The sequence below is a fragment of the Eulemur rufifrons genome, chromosome 29 (genome assembly GCF_041146395.1).
Source record: "Eulemur rufifrons isolate Redbay chromosome 29, OSU_ERuf_1, whole genome shotgun sequence".
Taxonomy (NCBI): Eukaryota; Metazoa; Chordata; class Mammalia; order Primates; family Lemuridae; genus Eulemur; species Eulemur rufifrons.
The window spans coordinates 17,059,700-17,074,530 of NC_091011.1; the positions used below are offsets into that span (position 1 = coordinate 17,059,700).

Consider the following 14,831-nt stretch of genomic DNA (forward strand, 5'->3'; position numbering starts at 1 on the left):
GAGCTGGGTGGTGGCTGAGGGAATGGACAAGAGGCAGTAGCTTTAAGAACTACTTTGATGGGACTTGGGATACTGTCTGCAGTAGGGACTGAAGGAGACTAATGAGTCAAGAATGACTCAGAAACTTCCAACCCAGGCACCTGGGAACTGCGCTCTAGGGAAGGTAAGAGGAAAAGCAGGATTTTGAGGGAGGACACAAAATTTGGTTTCAATGACAAAAAGCACTTTCTTTATTTATTAGAGAGGGGTTTTAATCCCTTATAAGCAAGATTATCCATATTTATTACAAAAGCAAATATAACAAAGAATGCTTTGAAATGCATTAAATTTGCTTATTGAAATACAGATGAATAATACAGATTGTTGTCAGCTTAATATAGATGTCACTCATTTCTCTTGGTAACTAAAGAAGATAGATAGTCAAATGAAACACAATAGTAGAAGAATCTAAGATAATAAATTTTATTATTGGAAGTCTCCCTAGCGATCAACAAACTCAACCCCATTTAACAGATGAGGAAATTAAGGACGAGAGAGGCTAACCTTCTCCACTCTACAGATGTTTAGGGCACTGACCATGTGCCAGGCACTTGCTTGGTGCTAGGGATATAAAAGTAAACAGTACACAGTACCCGTACTCAAAATGCTTATAGCCAGGACAGCGGATGATAGTGTCCGGGAAGCAGGAAATTGTCACACAGCATAGTAAGTATTGTGAGAAATGCATGCTCAAGCTGCAAGGTGCAACTCATCCAGGCGTGGGAGCAGCCTTGAGAGTGAGCTGACCTGGGAAGGAGGAGCAGAAGTCAGACAGACATAGAGGTTGTGAAACGGTGTCTCGGGAAGGCCAAGGTGAGGGGCAAGCCTAGCGCATTTAATAACCAAGGGAGTTAGAGTACAAGGGAATTCTAGTCCTGGACTTAGTAGACAATGGTCTCCTGGCTCCCAATTCAGTGCTATTTTATATAGAACACTGCCTGTCAATTGACAAATATGTGAAGATTCAGCACATATATCAAACTCTTGCATAGAAAAAAGGAAGCATACGTGGCTCACACTTAATCAGGTGTAGACATTAGGATTTTCCAAACCCTCTTGCTTAAAATGTCTCTTCATAGGAATAATTATTTAGCATTATAGTCTTCCAAAAATACTTATATCTGTTGCGTTATGCCATAAAGCTCTTAAGTCTGGAAGGAATTTTAAGGGATCATTTTACTGGTGGCCAAGGAAGTGCAGGGCAGTGTGGGTGGGGTCAGGGAGCAGCCTGCCACTCTGGTGCAGCAGTAAAGGGGGACTTCTCTGCAGAGAACTTAAGAATTAATAACAAAACTGGCCAAGATCATTCTGCTTCTTATTATCACCCATTCTCAACGATGGCAGCAATAAAATGCTCCTCCTTGGCCAAGACCCCCTCCCCCTTTGCATGGCACTGCACTGCGGACACACCTGCACACACAGAAAGCCCAGACCCACATAGGCTTTGGCAGTACCTGAAGTGTCCATATTAGCCATCTAGTCAGCTCACACGTCCTCTCCATTCAGTTCTCTTCTGTAAACCCAACATACAAAAAATCCACATCAATGTATATCTTCCTAAGATTCTAGTTATCTCCAATGAAGATTCTCACCCCAAACAGTCTCAAGTCAGTCTCCAGCTGGGGCCACAGGCAGCTGACATCGTTGCTGTCACTTCTGCCTTCGCAGGCTACCAGGAGCAGTCCTCGCTCATCTTCTCCGCCTGGGCCATCTGGCACGTGCTTGGAGGGGTAAACACTGAGGGGTCTTTAATGCCCAGCTGTATGTCAAAAAACCGCATGGACAATATCACACTGTAATTTTTGGTAAAGGTTTCCTGGACAGGATAACAATCCTTGACTGTATAGATGCCAATCCAGGTTTCATCTATAAAAGGGAGAAAGTGGACTTTTTAATAGAGAAGACAAGCAAAAAACGTACGTAACATAAAATTTACCATTCTAACCATTTTTAAGTGTTTGGTAACATTGAGTATATTCACACTGTCTGTCGTACAAACATCAGCACCATCCATCTCCAGAGCTTTTTCATTTTCCCAAACTGAAACTCTGTACTCATTAAACACTAACTCCCCATTATCCTCTCTCACTAGCCCCTGGAAACCACCATTCTACTGTCTGTCTCTATGAATTTGGATATCTCATGTAAGTGGAATCATACAACATTTGTCCTTTTGTGACTGGCTTTATTTCTCTTAACATAATGTCCTCAAGGTTTATTCAGCTTGTAGCATGAGCCAAAATTTCCTTCCTTAAGGGTGAATTATATTCCATAGTGTGTGTGTACGTACATATATATATATACACACACACACACACATATATATATAGAGAGAGAGAGAGAACAGTTTATTTATCTATTATCTGCTGATGGTAATTTAGGATATTTCCACCTTTTGGCTACTGTGAATAATGCCACTGTGAACATGAGTATAAAACTATCTGTTTGAGTCTCTGCCTTTAATTCTTTGTGGTATACTATTGAGAAGTGGAACTGTCGGATCATATGGTGATTCTATGTTTAACATTTTGAGGAACCACCACACTGTGTTCCACAGCATGCATGCCTGTATGTGCATAACAGTCTTGGGATGCGCATATTGGCAGCAGAGCTGAGAACAGCTTCACATAAAAGCAGGACATTTGGACACTCAGAATAATGGGAGTAGATTTGATCACTACATCTTTAGGAAGTGATATGGCGGAAGGAAAAGGAGGCACCAATTCAAATGTTTGCCTTAGAAAAATGCTTTCCATGGCACAGACCTTGGGGTGATCACAAAAAGTCAAAACCAAGGCTAAGTCCACAAGAGTCAAACCAGCAGAAATGTCCAGGTGGCATTAGAAAGGGGCGGGGGGTATTTCAAATACTTAGATCCCATTGCCACGTAATTAGCAAGGCAACATGGGTAACTAATAGGGGCTTTGAACAACTTAATGAAGCTTATAATTTTCCCCAACAACTAACAACTCCCTTCCTTACTGGACTTAGACCTTTTTTCCCACCATGATTCCTGGGCACAATGTTCAAACCCTTCTTTTCATCCTTACAGGATCTGGCTGACTTTCTGTCGGACCACTCCTGGACGGTGACCTGCTCCTGGGGCCCCCCGATGGAGTACTGGTCTTCGAAGGTGGAGTTCAGAGGAATGTCAAGAGGATCCCAGGGTTCCGTCAGGGTGATCTTTGAGCACTGCTTGGTGGCTTGTTCAATCTGAAACATCACTCCATCCTTATAGAGCAAAATATATTCAAATAATCTGAAAGATAGGTTAAAAGAAACTAGTTTAGGACTTTATGTTATAATCATCATGCCTTTTACCAGTAAAAATGCCAAAGTCCTTTTATATAAATTACTTTTAAAATAGAAAAATAGGCAAAAATTGATTTTGCTTGCTAGGCAATCATTTACATTTAGAAACACACTAGATCCATGAACACAGGCGGTCCCCAGGTTATGGACAAGATATGTTCCTGAGAAGGTGTTTAGGTCAGATTTGTATGTATTAGGTCATTAAATATGAGATGTCCGATTTCTAAGCAAAAGTTTATTATATCTCAAACAAGAAGCACTGCAATTAATCAAAGTGTGAGCCTAAACTGTCAACACAGTTTTTCCATCTTAACAGTAACTTGTTTATGCCAGCAGCGAAGAAGTCTGGAAAGCAAGTGGCGATGAAATCGCGAAAGGTGTTTTCCACAACTTGTTGACAATTGAATATTTTTCCTTGCAAGAAGTGGTCCAAAGCCTGGTAGAAGTGGTAGTCAGTAGGTGCAAGGTCTAGTGAATCCAGTGGATGACAGAGTTTCCAAGTACAGCTTCTATAGTTTGAACAATGTGGCTTTTTGCAACGTGTAGTCTTGCAAGAAGATTGGCCTGTCTCTATTGACCAATCTTGGCTGTTCAATCACAAGCATCCTTATCATTTCATCCAACTGGTTGCAGTAGATATCACTGTAATTGATTCACCAGGATTCATGAAGCCATAGTGGATAATACCAGCGCTGGACCACCAACCACACACCATTAGCTTTTTTTGACGAATATTCAGTTTTGGACTGTGTTTTGGCACTTCATCTTTATCCAACCATTGTGCTGAACACTTGTGATTGTCAAAAAGAATCCACTTTTCATCACATGTAACAGAATGGTGTAGAAATGGTTCACCTTTATGTCGTGACAGCAAAGAAGGCAAGCTTCTAGAAAATTTCTCTTCTGACACTAGTTTAATTCATGTGGTACCCATCTACCCAGCTTCTTTACCTTGCCCATTTGTTTCAAATGGTCCAATATTGTTGGAATAGTAACATCAAACCTTGCTGCTAATTCACACATAGGTTGAGAGGGATTCGCTTCCATTATAGCTTTCAGCTCATCGTTATCCACCTTGGTTATCAGGTCACCAACATGGTTCATTTTCAAGATCAAAATCACCAGAATGGAACTTCTCAAACCATCAGAGTACTGTGCGTTCATTAGCCACATCCTTCCCAAACACTTCATTGATATTTTGAGCTGTCTGTGTGGCATTGGCTCCACAACAGAACTCATATTCAAAAATAGCATGAATTTTTAACTTATCCATGGTTTCACAAAAATTGGTCTAAAAATTTTTTTGAAAGATAATCACAAGCTAAAATGTGCATTTAAAAGAATGAGGATGTACCTTCACAAAAAAAAAAAAAAAAAAGAAAGAAAAAGAAATGTCAAAGTGAAATTCAGAGATATCAACTGTCAAACTTAGTACTTAAGGAAATCAGACATTCCATACCTAATAGCCTAAATAATTTTGCATCCCTGATGAACAGTACACACATAGTAATAATAATAATAACATTACTGTAATGGCTCTTATGTGGCAATACATATGTAATAATACAGTGTAATACTGTAACAATAAAACCCCTATACTGCAATAAATTACAGAAATTATTGTGTTCTTTCTATTAATTCCAGCAAACAGAACATAAAAACAAACTCATACAAAAAGTTTAGATAGGAGAAATTTCAAAAACAAATATTAAAGGTTAACACTCAATGTTGCATCAACCCTAGGCTAATAAGAATGTGACGCTTATTTTGATCTTCTAACAACATCAATAATAACCTTTCCATTTCAATAATTAATCCACTATGCTGTCTAGTAATAATTACTGCTTTCATTGGAGCCCTGCCTTTCACACATTCCATTATTCTCCTTTATAATTGTTCTGATAGTTGAGTGACTGAAACCTAACGCTTTCCCAACAATGATGGTGCCTGGCCTTTCTCTGAACACTTAATCATTTCTACTTTCGTTTCCATTGTCATCACCTTTCTTTTCGCTGCAGGAGGACCTGGACTTGCAGTGCACTTTTGCTTTGAAGGCGTGGTCATAAGGGGAAACACAGAATTGAATAAAAACGGTAAGACGAAAGTAATGCTGTGAGTAAGCGACCATATGAACAGTGAGACTAGCCACTAGCATAAAGATGCTGCGCTAACCAACCGCTTACACCATGTGGGTTTGTTTACATGTGTGGAAGAAACTAGTTCCTGCATTATTAATTTAATTATGTAATTATAAATTATCCTCATGGAGAGCCTTGGGATCCTGTTCGTAAGTACGGAACAGTGTTAACTTGGGTCGTCTGTAACCCTGGAACTGCCTGCATTCACAATCTGAATATGAAATAATTAAGATTCAGAGGTCAAAATTGAATATTCACTGGACAAATTCTTAATGAGGACCTATTATGTGCTAGGTCTTGTGCTTAGGGTACAAACATGGGGGAGTCCTGGCTCTGGCTTAACAGCTCGTTTGTGATCTTTTGTTTAGCCAGAGTGGCACAAGATTCAGTCCTTGGTTTGGTTGAGTTCTTGCAGCACCAACGCAAGGAATTACAGGAGATACTGGATGTAGGACAAGCGCCCACTGAGGACTGGAGGGAGGATCAAGCACCTCGCTGCTTCAGCCACCTATCAGTCACGAGTAAAGGGCTTTGCTGAGTGCTGCTGTGTGGCCTAAAGCATGCCTCACACGGCCCGCTGGGGCTGAGACGACTAAGGACGAAAGCTCAAGGGACCCCCAGAGCGAACAGCTCCCCTAAGCTGTTTGTCCCCATGCTCTAGGCCTCCTCTCCTGACCACATGCCTACCCTTCATGGGGAGGGACAGGGAGGTATTCTGAGGTTGTGGGCAGGAATCACCATGCCTGCCACGTGGATGCCAGTCCTGTATCTTCCTTAAAGCTAAGGCGTCTCGGGGTTGGGCAAAGCCTGCCGTTTCTGTGCATTTCACCGTCAGTCCAAAACTCAGGCCACAGCTGCTGGTAGAGCAGAGGGGGCGTTGCAGCCCTGACCTCAGAAAGTGAAATTCCCAGCACCTGAGGGCCAAAGAGCCTAGAGAGGTGGCCTTTCATAAGCCGTAAAGACAGCCACCGAATTATCTCAGCTCTGCGAGACTCACTCCACTGGAGGAGCCTCTGCCGAGGTTGTGTGCTGTCCATCCCAAGTCTGAGCTTAAAAATGATTTCTTTCAGAGAAAATATTACCAATGATTACTGTCTATATGGTGAAAATACAGTCATGTATCACTTAACAGTGTAGATACGTTCTGGGAAATGTGTTAGGCAATTTTGTCTTTGTGGGAATGTCACAGAGTGTACTTACACAAACCTAGATGGTGTAGCCTACGACACACTTAGGCCACAAGGTATAGCCTATTGCTCCGGGGATACAAACATGTACAGCATGTGACTACTGGATACTGTAGGCATTTGTAACACGATGGTAAGTATTGGTGTGTGTAAACATACCTAAACATAGAAAAGGTAAAGTAAAAATATGGTATAAAATATAAAAAATGGTACACCCTAGAGAGCACTTATAGGAGCTCTTACCAGGCACTTACAAGCTGTAAGCGAATGGAGCTTGCAGGCCTGGAATTTGCTCTGGGTGAGTCAGTGAGTGAGTGGCGGTGAAGGTGAAGGCCTTCGACATTACTATATGCTACTCTAGACACGAACACTGTACACCTAGGCTGCACTAAAGTTATAAAAAAAAAAAAAAACTTTCTTCAATAATAAATTAACCTTAGCTTACTGTAATATTTTTACTTTATATTTTTTAATTTTTTAACTTTTTGACTCTTTTATCCTAACACTTAGCTTAAAACACAAGCACATTGTACAGCTGCACAAAAATATTTTCTTTCTTTAGGCCCTTACCCTATAAGCTTTTTTGTATTTAAAAAGAATTTTTTTTTTTTTTTACTTTTTAAACTTTTTTGCTAAAAATTAGGACAAAAACACGCACATTAGCCTAGGCCTACACAGGATCAGGATCATCAATATCACTCTCTTCCACCTCTACATCTTGTCCCCCTGAAAGGTCTTCAGGGGCAGTGACAGGTATGGAGCTGTCATCCCCTATGGTAATAATGCTTCTCCTGGAACGCATCCTGAAGGACCTGCCTGAGGCTGTTTTACAGTTAACGTATTTTTATAAGTAGAAGGAGGGCATTCTAAAATAATGATAAAAACTATAGTACAGTAAATACATAAACCAGTAACATAGTCATTTATTGTCCTTCTCAAGTCTTATGGACCATACGTAGTTGCCTAACTAGTCTAGCAACCAGACTTTTATATGACTGGTAGTGCAGTAGGTTTGTTTATACCAGTGTTGCCACAAATGTGTGAGTAATATGTTGTGCTACGACATTATAAGGGCCACAACATCACTAGGCAATAGGAATTTTTCAGTTCCATTATGATCTTATGGGGTCATTGTCATATATGTGGTCTGTCATTGGCGGAAATGTTATGTGGCCGATGACTATATTAATAGCAGTAGTATTATGCTTCAGGTTTTTATGAGCTAGTATGGAAATATAAGCATGGCCTCATTTTATATATTTGGATTATCCTGCTTATTTCAGAAAAGATTTGAAATGGCTTACAAGGGTAAAAAATATAATAACCCAGACACGTACACTTAGAAATGGGAGGGACTATATTAAGAAAAGCAAATATGCATTTTATGAGCTATTGCTCAAAAATGGAGCTAACCTCTCACAATATGCACATTAAAATATTAGTTCTTTGAAGGAGTTTGGGGTTGGACTGTCCCTGTTGTCTCACAACCAGTTAAGTCCCTGGCACATAGAGCCTAAACACTCATTGATGGAATACAGAAACATTAACATCAACTTTTAGAACATAATTCATTTGTAAATATAGGAATTATTGTCCATACACAAATCTTGTTCTGTGATTATGACAAGTGGACACCCGCAAAAAGTTGTTTACATTGTTCTTCTCATCATCAACATCATCTTGTGCTTTCCCAAGTTCTAGGTGTCTAGGCTAGAAAGTCATCCCTAGCTTTTGCTGAGACTTTAGTTGTGAGCTTCTCAAACTGCTCCCCTGGAGCATATGCAGTTGTGTGCAAGGTAGGAGGTTCCTTCTTGAGACTAATGCCCTCACCCCACCCAAATTCACAGGATCACAGAAGTGTTACCCCAGCAGCCATGTTTGTCATACATGACCTTGCCACCCTCACCAGAGTGTACTGGACCAGCGTGGAGACAGCAAGATTCTCTCCCTTGGACATGAGGAACACAACTGAGGTCTACTAGTCAGCCCCTTTACATGGCTGGTCATATCATGGTAAACTCAGAAGCCAAGGGAGGCTATTTTCCATCCTGTGAACGGAGAAAGAGTAAAGAATGAAGCAGAGAGAAGCACTAGCAAACTGGGATTCCAACAGCTGTTCATTTCCTGGGTGCCTTTTTTGTCTGAGGTGCTTTGAGCCCCCCACCTCCCACAGAGTTATAATAAGCTTCCTTTGTTTTAACAAACCTTCCCTTTTTGGCTTGCAAAATTTTGTGCTACTCATGACCAGGACTCCTTTGTGAAGGAGCTGAGGACCCCGGGCCTCCATGCCAGCACAGCAGTTCTGAGGAAGGCACAGCACTGCCCTCTGTGGGACCAAGGGCCATGGCCACCTGCTCAGGTGCCTGCAGCAGAAGGGCAGGGGACAGCAGGAAAGGAATTCTGACTGCTTCGGTATTTCCCTGAGGCCAGCTCTGCCCATATACAGAAGTAAAATTTAATTGTAAAATGAGAATTCTAGACTCAAAACAATCGTTACAAAATGTTAGCATTTGTTAAATCTGGGTGGTCTGAACATGGTGTTTGTTATGATGTTCTCTGTACTTTCCTGTGTTTTCAAAATATTTAATTTTTTAGAAAGTGGGCATCATCTGATATTGAGGTTATGTTGACTGTGCCTTGAGTAAAACTGAAAATAATAATTTAATGGGAAGCAAAATAGAACTGTATAATTCATTTTTTCAAAATCCCATGTGGATAAAAATGCTAGTACTGTTCCATGACAAATTTTAGAAAAGTAGACTTTAACGATGCTGTAGCGGCTTGTTTATGTGAACCTATTAACAGTTAGGATGTAAGTTTCTCCATCACAAATAGGATACAGGATCTGAAGCCTGATAGCAACTGAAGGTCAAAACACAGAGACAGATCAGCCAAGGTTGAGATGAGTAATCAGCGTGGGGATGCTGTGCGGGTAATGACCCGTGGACCCGAAGGATTAAGAAACTTCAACAGAAACTGGATCCTCGAGGCATGATCAAAGCCTGGCTCTGACATGGAGGAAGCTTTGAGGATGGGAAGCACACACTGCACCCCTGGGGTATAGTCAGGCAAGGTGAGGTGCTGGAATCGGTGTGGAAGACAACCAGGCAGACCAGCCCTGGGTCAACAACAGCAGGCAAACTTGACCCTCCTGCTGGCCAGGCACCAAGCAAAGCACAGTTCCCTGGGAGGGGCAGGCAAGCATTCCCACAAGGCCCAGCTGTGAGCGAGGACAGGCTGGTCAGGTCAGGCCAAGCCAAGGTCAGAAGGCCAAGCTCTCCAAGGCAACCACAACACACAGAAAGGCCATGGCCTGCTTTTGCTTCTCACTATAGGGGACAAAGGATTTTTGTTGCTTTTAATAAAATTCTCAGGCTGCATTGACAATTTCTATTGTTTCCTAAAAATTCATTTTTCGTAAAAATTAGGCCCTATCATCCCCATGTTTTCCCAAACACTGAAAATCTGCAGAAGTTTTATTAACATTTCTTTTGAAAATAGGTTTATGGTCTTATGTAAAACTGATTCATGTTTAATATAAAAAAAATCAAACAATCTAGAAATGGAAAGTAAAGAAACTCTAACTTACAGAAATAACAACTCTGTGCATGTATCTGTGCGTATATTCTTCTAAGTATATCTTTATGCACATATTGATTTTAATATTTCATTTTTTACATATGGTAAAATATATATAACATAAAATTTACCATCTTAACCATTTTTAAATGCACAGTTCAGTAATGTTAAATACATTCCTATTGTTGTACATCCAATCTTCAGGACAGGACTCTTGCAAAATTGAAACTTTATACCCATTAAACAATAACTCCCCATTCCTCCTTCTCCTCAGTCCCTGGCAGCCACCATTCTACTTTCTGTCTTTGTGAGTTTGACTACTCTAGGTATCTCTTATAAGTGGAATCATACAATATTCATCCATTTGTAGTTGGCTCATTTTAGTTAATATAATGTCCCCAAGTTCATCTATGTTATAGAATGAGTCAGAATTTCCTTACTTTTTAAGGATGGATAATATTTCATTGAATGTATATACCACATTTTGTTTATCCTTTCATTCACTGAGGGACACGAGTTGTTTCTACCTTTTGTGTATTATGCATAATGCTGCTATGAACATGGGTGTACAGTATCATTGATTTTTCAATATGTGTACTATACACATTTTATAAAAATGAGTGAATTTATATTATTTGTTTTCTAAACTGCATTTTAAATTCAACAATTTGCCCTAGATAATCTTCTAAGTCAAGAAACAGAGATCTATGGAATCCTTTCTTCCTAATTTGCTATTATGAAATATTTTAAATACGTAGAAGAATTTAAGAACTGGTACCATGATCACCTTTGTGTCCACCACCTAGATGCTCCAATTCTTTACATTTTTCCATATTTGCTTTATGTATTTTCTAAATATTTCCTAAAAAGAAGGACTTTTTGCCACATGGCCACAATACCCCTATTACATCTAGGAAACTAAAATTCATTCCCTAATACCAGTTAATATCTGCTCCAGATTCAGTTGACTCCCAAAATATTATATATGTTAAAGCTGGTTTTTCAAATCATAATCTAATTAAGTTTCAAGTATTATACTTGGTTATGTCTCCATTAAAAATCTGTAACAGTACTCCTACCTTTTTTTATTTTATAACATGACTCTTTGAAGATTCCAGGTTTGCAGATACTCCACATTCTGGATTTCTTTGTCAGTTTCCTCAAGTCATTTAACTCGCTCCTCTAGCTCCCGTCATTCCTGCAAACTGGACATGAGGTCTAAAGAATTGATGAGATTTAGGTTGAAGATATTTGGGAAGACCATGCTGGTGAGACTGTGTAATTCAGACTGCATCACATCAAAGATAAAGTGATGTACCTTCCCACTCTGAATGCTGCTCACTTTCATCACTAGTTATTAACATGTGGTGACTCCAGATGCCTGTTATAAAGGTGTTTCCTTTTGCAATTAGCAAGTAAATGGTGAGTGATATTTTGTGACGCTGGGAATTTCCCATTATCCAATAGCTGTCACCTAATGGTTTTAGGTAAAATCATTTCCTGAATCTACTATTTCATTGGGAGTTGGTATAATAGTATCAGTGGTATAACAAATGACATCTATCCATCTTAATCTATTGAATTCCACTTTGGACTCATGAGTTTTTATTTATTCAATGTATGACAAACAATTAAAGTCATTATTCCTTTTGATACTCAATTTTCCCAAGTTTGGTACCAGATACCTTCCAGCTAGTAGCTGTGGCTTTGGGCATAACCCCATTCATCTTTGAGTGCTCTCTGACGTTTTGTGACACAAAGTGTCCCCAGCTCACCTCTTGGACTTTCCTTGCCCCAGATCCGAGATCAGCCATTAATCTAAGGAATCCTGGTTACACTAAGTGGAGAAACAACTTAGAAACCAACATCAGGGCACTAGATGTGCTCATGGTTATCGGGATGTCATTGCATTGAAGACCTTTCAGTGGTCAGAGCTTCCTATATTTTTAAAAAATCATGAATTCATATCGATATTTCCAATTTAAATTTAACATTTTAGGTTTTTTCCCATTATTTTTTGTTTTGTATTTATACACCTTTTCTCTCAAAAAATCGTGCTTCCTAAAAACATTAGCAAATTTACTTATTTGCTTTATCCTACAATAATTTTGAAATAATAATTTCAAAACAATTATAAATAATAAAATTGCTGGGCAAAGTTTAAGATTTCGTTGCAGCTCTTGTCCATAGAATATCATTCACTAAGATTTAGAGTCCTCGCTGTGTTAAAAATTCACTTAGAATAAACCTATTCTCTGTGTTGTTATGGTTCCAGATTGATATATCATCAGGTACATTTGTTCTCAATTCAGGGACTTTATAATTTCCCACTTTGATTTAATTTTATTATTATTTTTTCCTCGCTGCCTTTTTGATTGGGTCTTTATTTAAAATAAGCTGTCCAAAATTATCCTTTACGGAACAAACAAATTTCAGAGTTCATGCAGAGGCTTCTTTTCCTCTGTGGGAGATTTCTTTTCTGCTGGTTTCTTATCAGCTGCTGGCTTCTTGGTATCTGCAGGCTTTTTTTTCCCATCAAAGGCTTTTCTGCTTAACACCAACAGCCTTCTTTCTTTTCTTCCCTACCACAGGCTTCTTGCCTGCAACCTCCTTCTCATCTGATTTGGCTTCTAGTGCCTCAGCTGTTTTACCCACCCAAAGTTTGTGGTTCCTGGCCTGGGGAAGAACAGTGTTCTGTGCATGGTCTTGAGTATGGGTTTAGCTTCAACACAATTCTCAGGTTTTTCATGGGATTCCTCTTTGGGACTGTGATGGATCTTCTTGTGTGGTGCATGAAGAGCTCTTTGGATCTCTGGGCTTTTCAAGATTCTGCTAAGGTCTGTACTGATCATCTTGTGCATTGGAAGGTTGTAACTATTCTTAATGGAAGCAGCTTTACTGAAAGTGCCATATAGCTTACTTAATTTCTGGAAAACACTTTCAGTCCAAATACAGAAACGTCTCACATGCCCACCAGGAGCAAGTTTCAAAATGTTCAGCTTGTTTACATTAAGCACAGTAATTCCATGGATGCTTCTGAAGCCCTTTGTGATACCACTGCCCTCTTTATAGATGATGCACAGTCCCCTGCACTGGACATGATGATGATTTCTAATTTTGCCCTTGCCAGCTTTCATTCTCTGAGAGCCATAGACTATTTTGATATCATTCCAGGCCGTAAATTTCTTAAGAAGAAAAGTAGCTTCCTTGGTCTTCTTGTAGCTTTCAACTTTATCTTTAACCACCAAAGGAAGTTTAGGAACTTCCTCAATATGATGATATGTAGACATGATCAGCACTGGTAAGGCCAAGGCAGCCAGGGCAGAGCAGATGGAGTATTGCTCTTGGGTTGTGTTCATTCTTTGGTGCCAAAACGGTGCCAGGTTTTGGTTGGTGCAAACATGCAGCCTCCACGACACGTATTTCCAAAAGCACCCTGGCCAGAAAGGTGAGTCCCACCACCTCCAACTCTGGGAATTTGCACCACAGCTCTGCCAGTACCCCAGGACTCAGCACTGGTCTGATGATCTGCTGATTCACTGAGAGCACGGGGTTCACAGTATCTGATTGAATGGGAGCCTTGAACACAGCAGGGAAAGTGACATTTTTGCCAGGTGACTTCCCCTTTTCAGAGTACACCTGTATCAGTGGAGGAGCATAAGCCATGGCAGGGACAAGAGAAGGCCACAATCCTCTCGGCCCAGTGCCTCCTACAGGAAAGCTGATTTAATTTTCTTATTTAAATATGTGAGAATATTTATGTTTCAAAACTTAAAATGACATAAATAGGCACATTGAGGGAAGTCTTCCTTCCATCCCTATCTCCTGTCCCCATTCCTCATGTTCCTTATGGGTAACACTTTTCAACTGCTTCCATTTCATTTTTCTTGCATGTCTTTTGACAAAAAATAAGCAAATATATACACGAATTCTTATTTCCCCCTCTTCTTTACAGAAAAGGTAGAATGTTTTATATTTATATATATATATATATATATATATGTGAATACTTTTCTGTACTTTGCTTTCTCCACTCTCCATTAATACCTAGAGATTGTTCTTATTCTTTCTATGACTATCTAATAGTTTATTGTGTGTAAATGAATACTGGGTAGTTTCCATTCCTTTGATATTAACAAAAATGCAACAGTAAATAACCTTGTGCTTGTGCTGTTTTGGAGGTGTATATTTAGGGTAAAATACTAGATGTGGAATTATTAGGTCATAAGGTAAAAGCTTTTGTGATCCTGTTAAATATTACTAGATTTCTCCCCATAAGATTGCACTATTTTGCACTCCTAACAGCAATATACGATAGTGCCTGTTTTCTTTTTAGTCTTGCCAACAGAGCATGTTGTCCAACTTGAATTTGTGCTGATCTGGCAAGTAAGACATGGTATCTAACTATTGGGGTTTTTTTAAGAACTTTTTTCTTGATAAGTATACAATAGATTACATAAATCTAAAGTACAGAGCTTGAGAAATTTTACAAAGTGAACAATCTGGTAGCCCCCATCCAGATCAAAGATAAGGCCTCAGAAGCCTCCTTCGTGCCCTCTCCCATCACTACCCTTCC

The 14,831-nt window shown here is 39.7% G+C and overlaps 1 protein-coding gene and 1 pseudogene across 1 annotated transcript in view; both read right to left on the bottom strand.

The window, feature by feature from the left end:
* Nucleotides 1-1,575: 1,575 nt before the first annotated feature.
* Nucleotides 1,576-14,831, bottom strand: part of EPDR1 (ependymin related 1) — a 29,707-nt gene continuing 16,451 nt past the window's right edge. Inside the window, 2 exon segments of the mRNA XM_069462237.1 lie at nucleotides 1,576-1,905; nucleotides 3,090-3,298. Coding sequence (XP_069318338.1) covers nucleotides 1,709-1,905; nucleotides 3,090-3,298 — 406 coding nt within the window. The 3' untranslated portion in view covers nucleotides 1,576-1,708.
* On the bottom strand, nucleotides 12,688-13,945 carry LOC138377471 (large ribosomal subunit protein uL4 pseudogene; annotated as a pseudogene).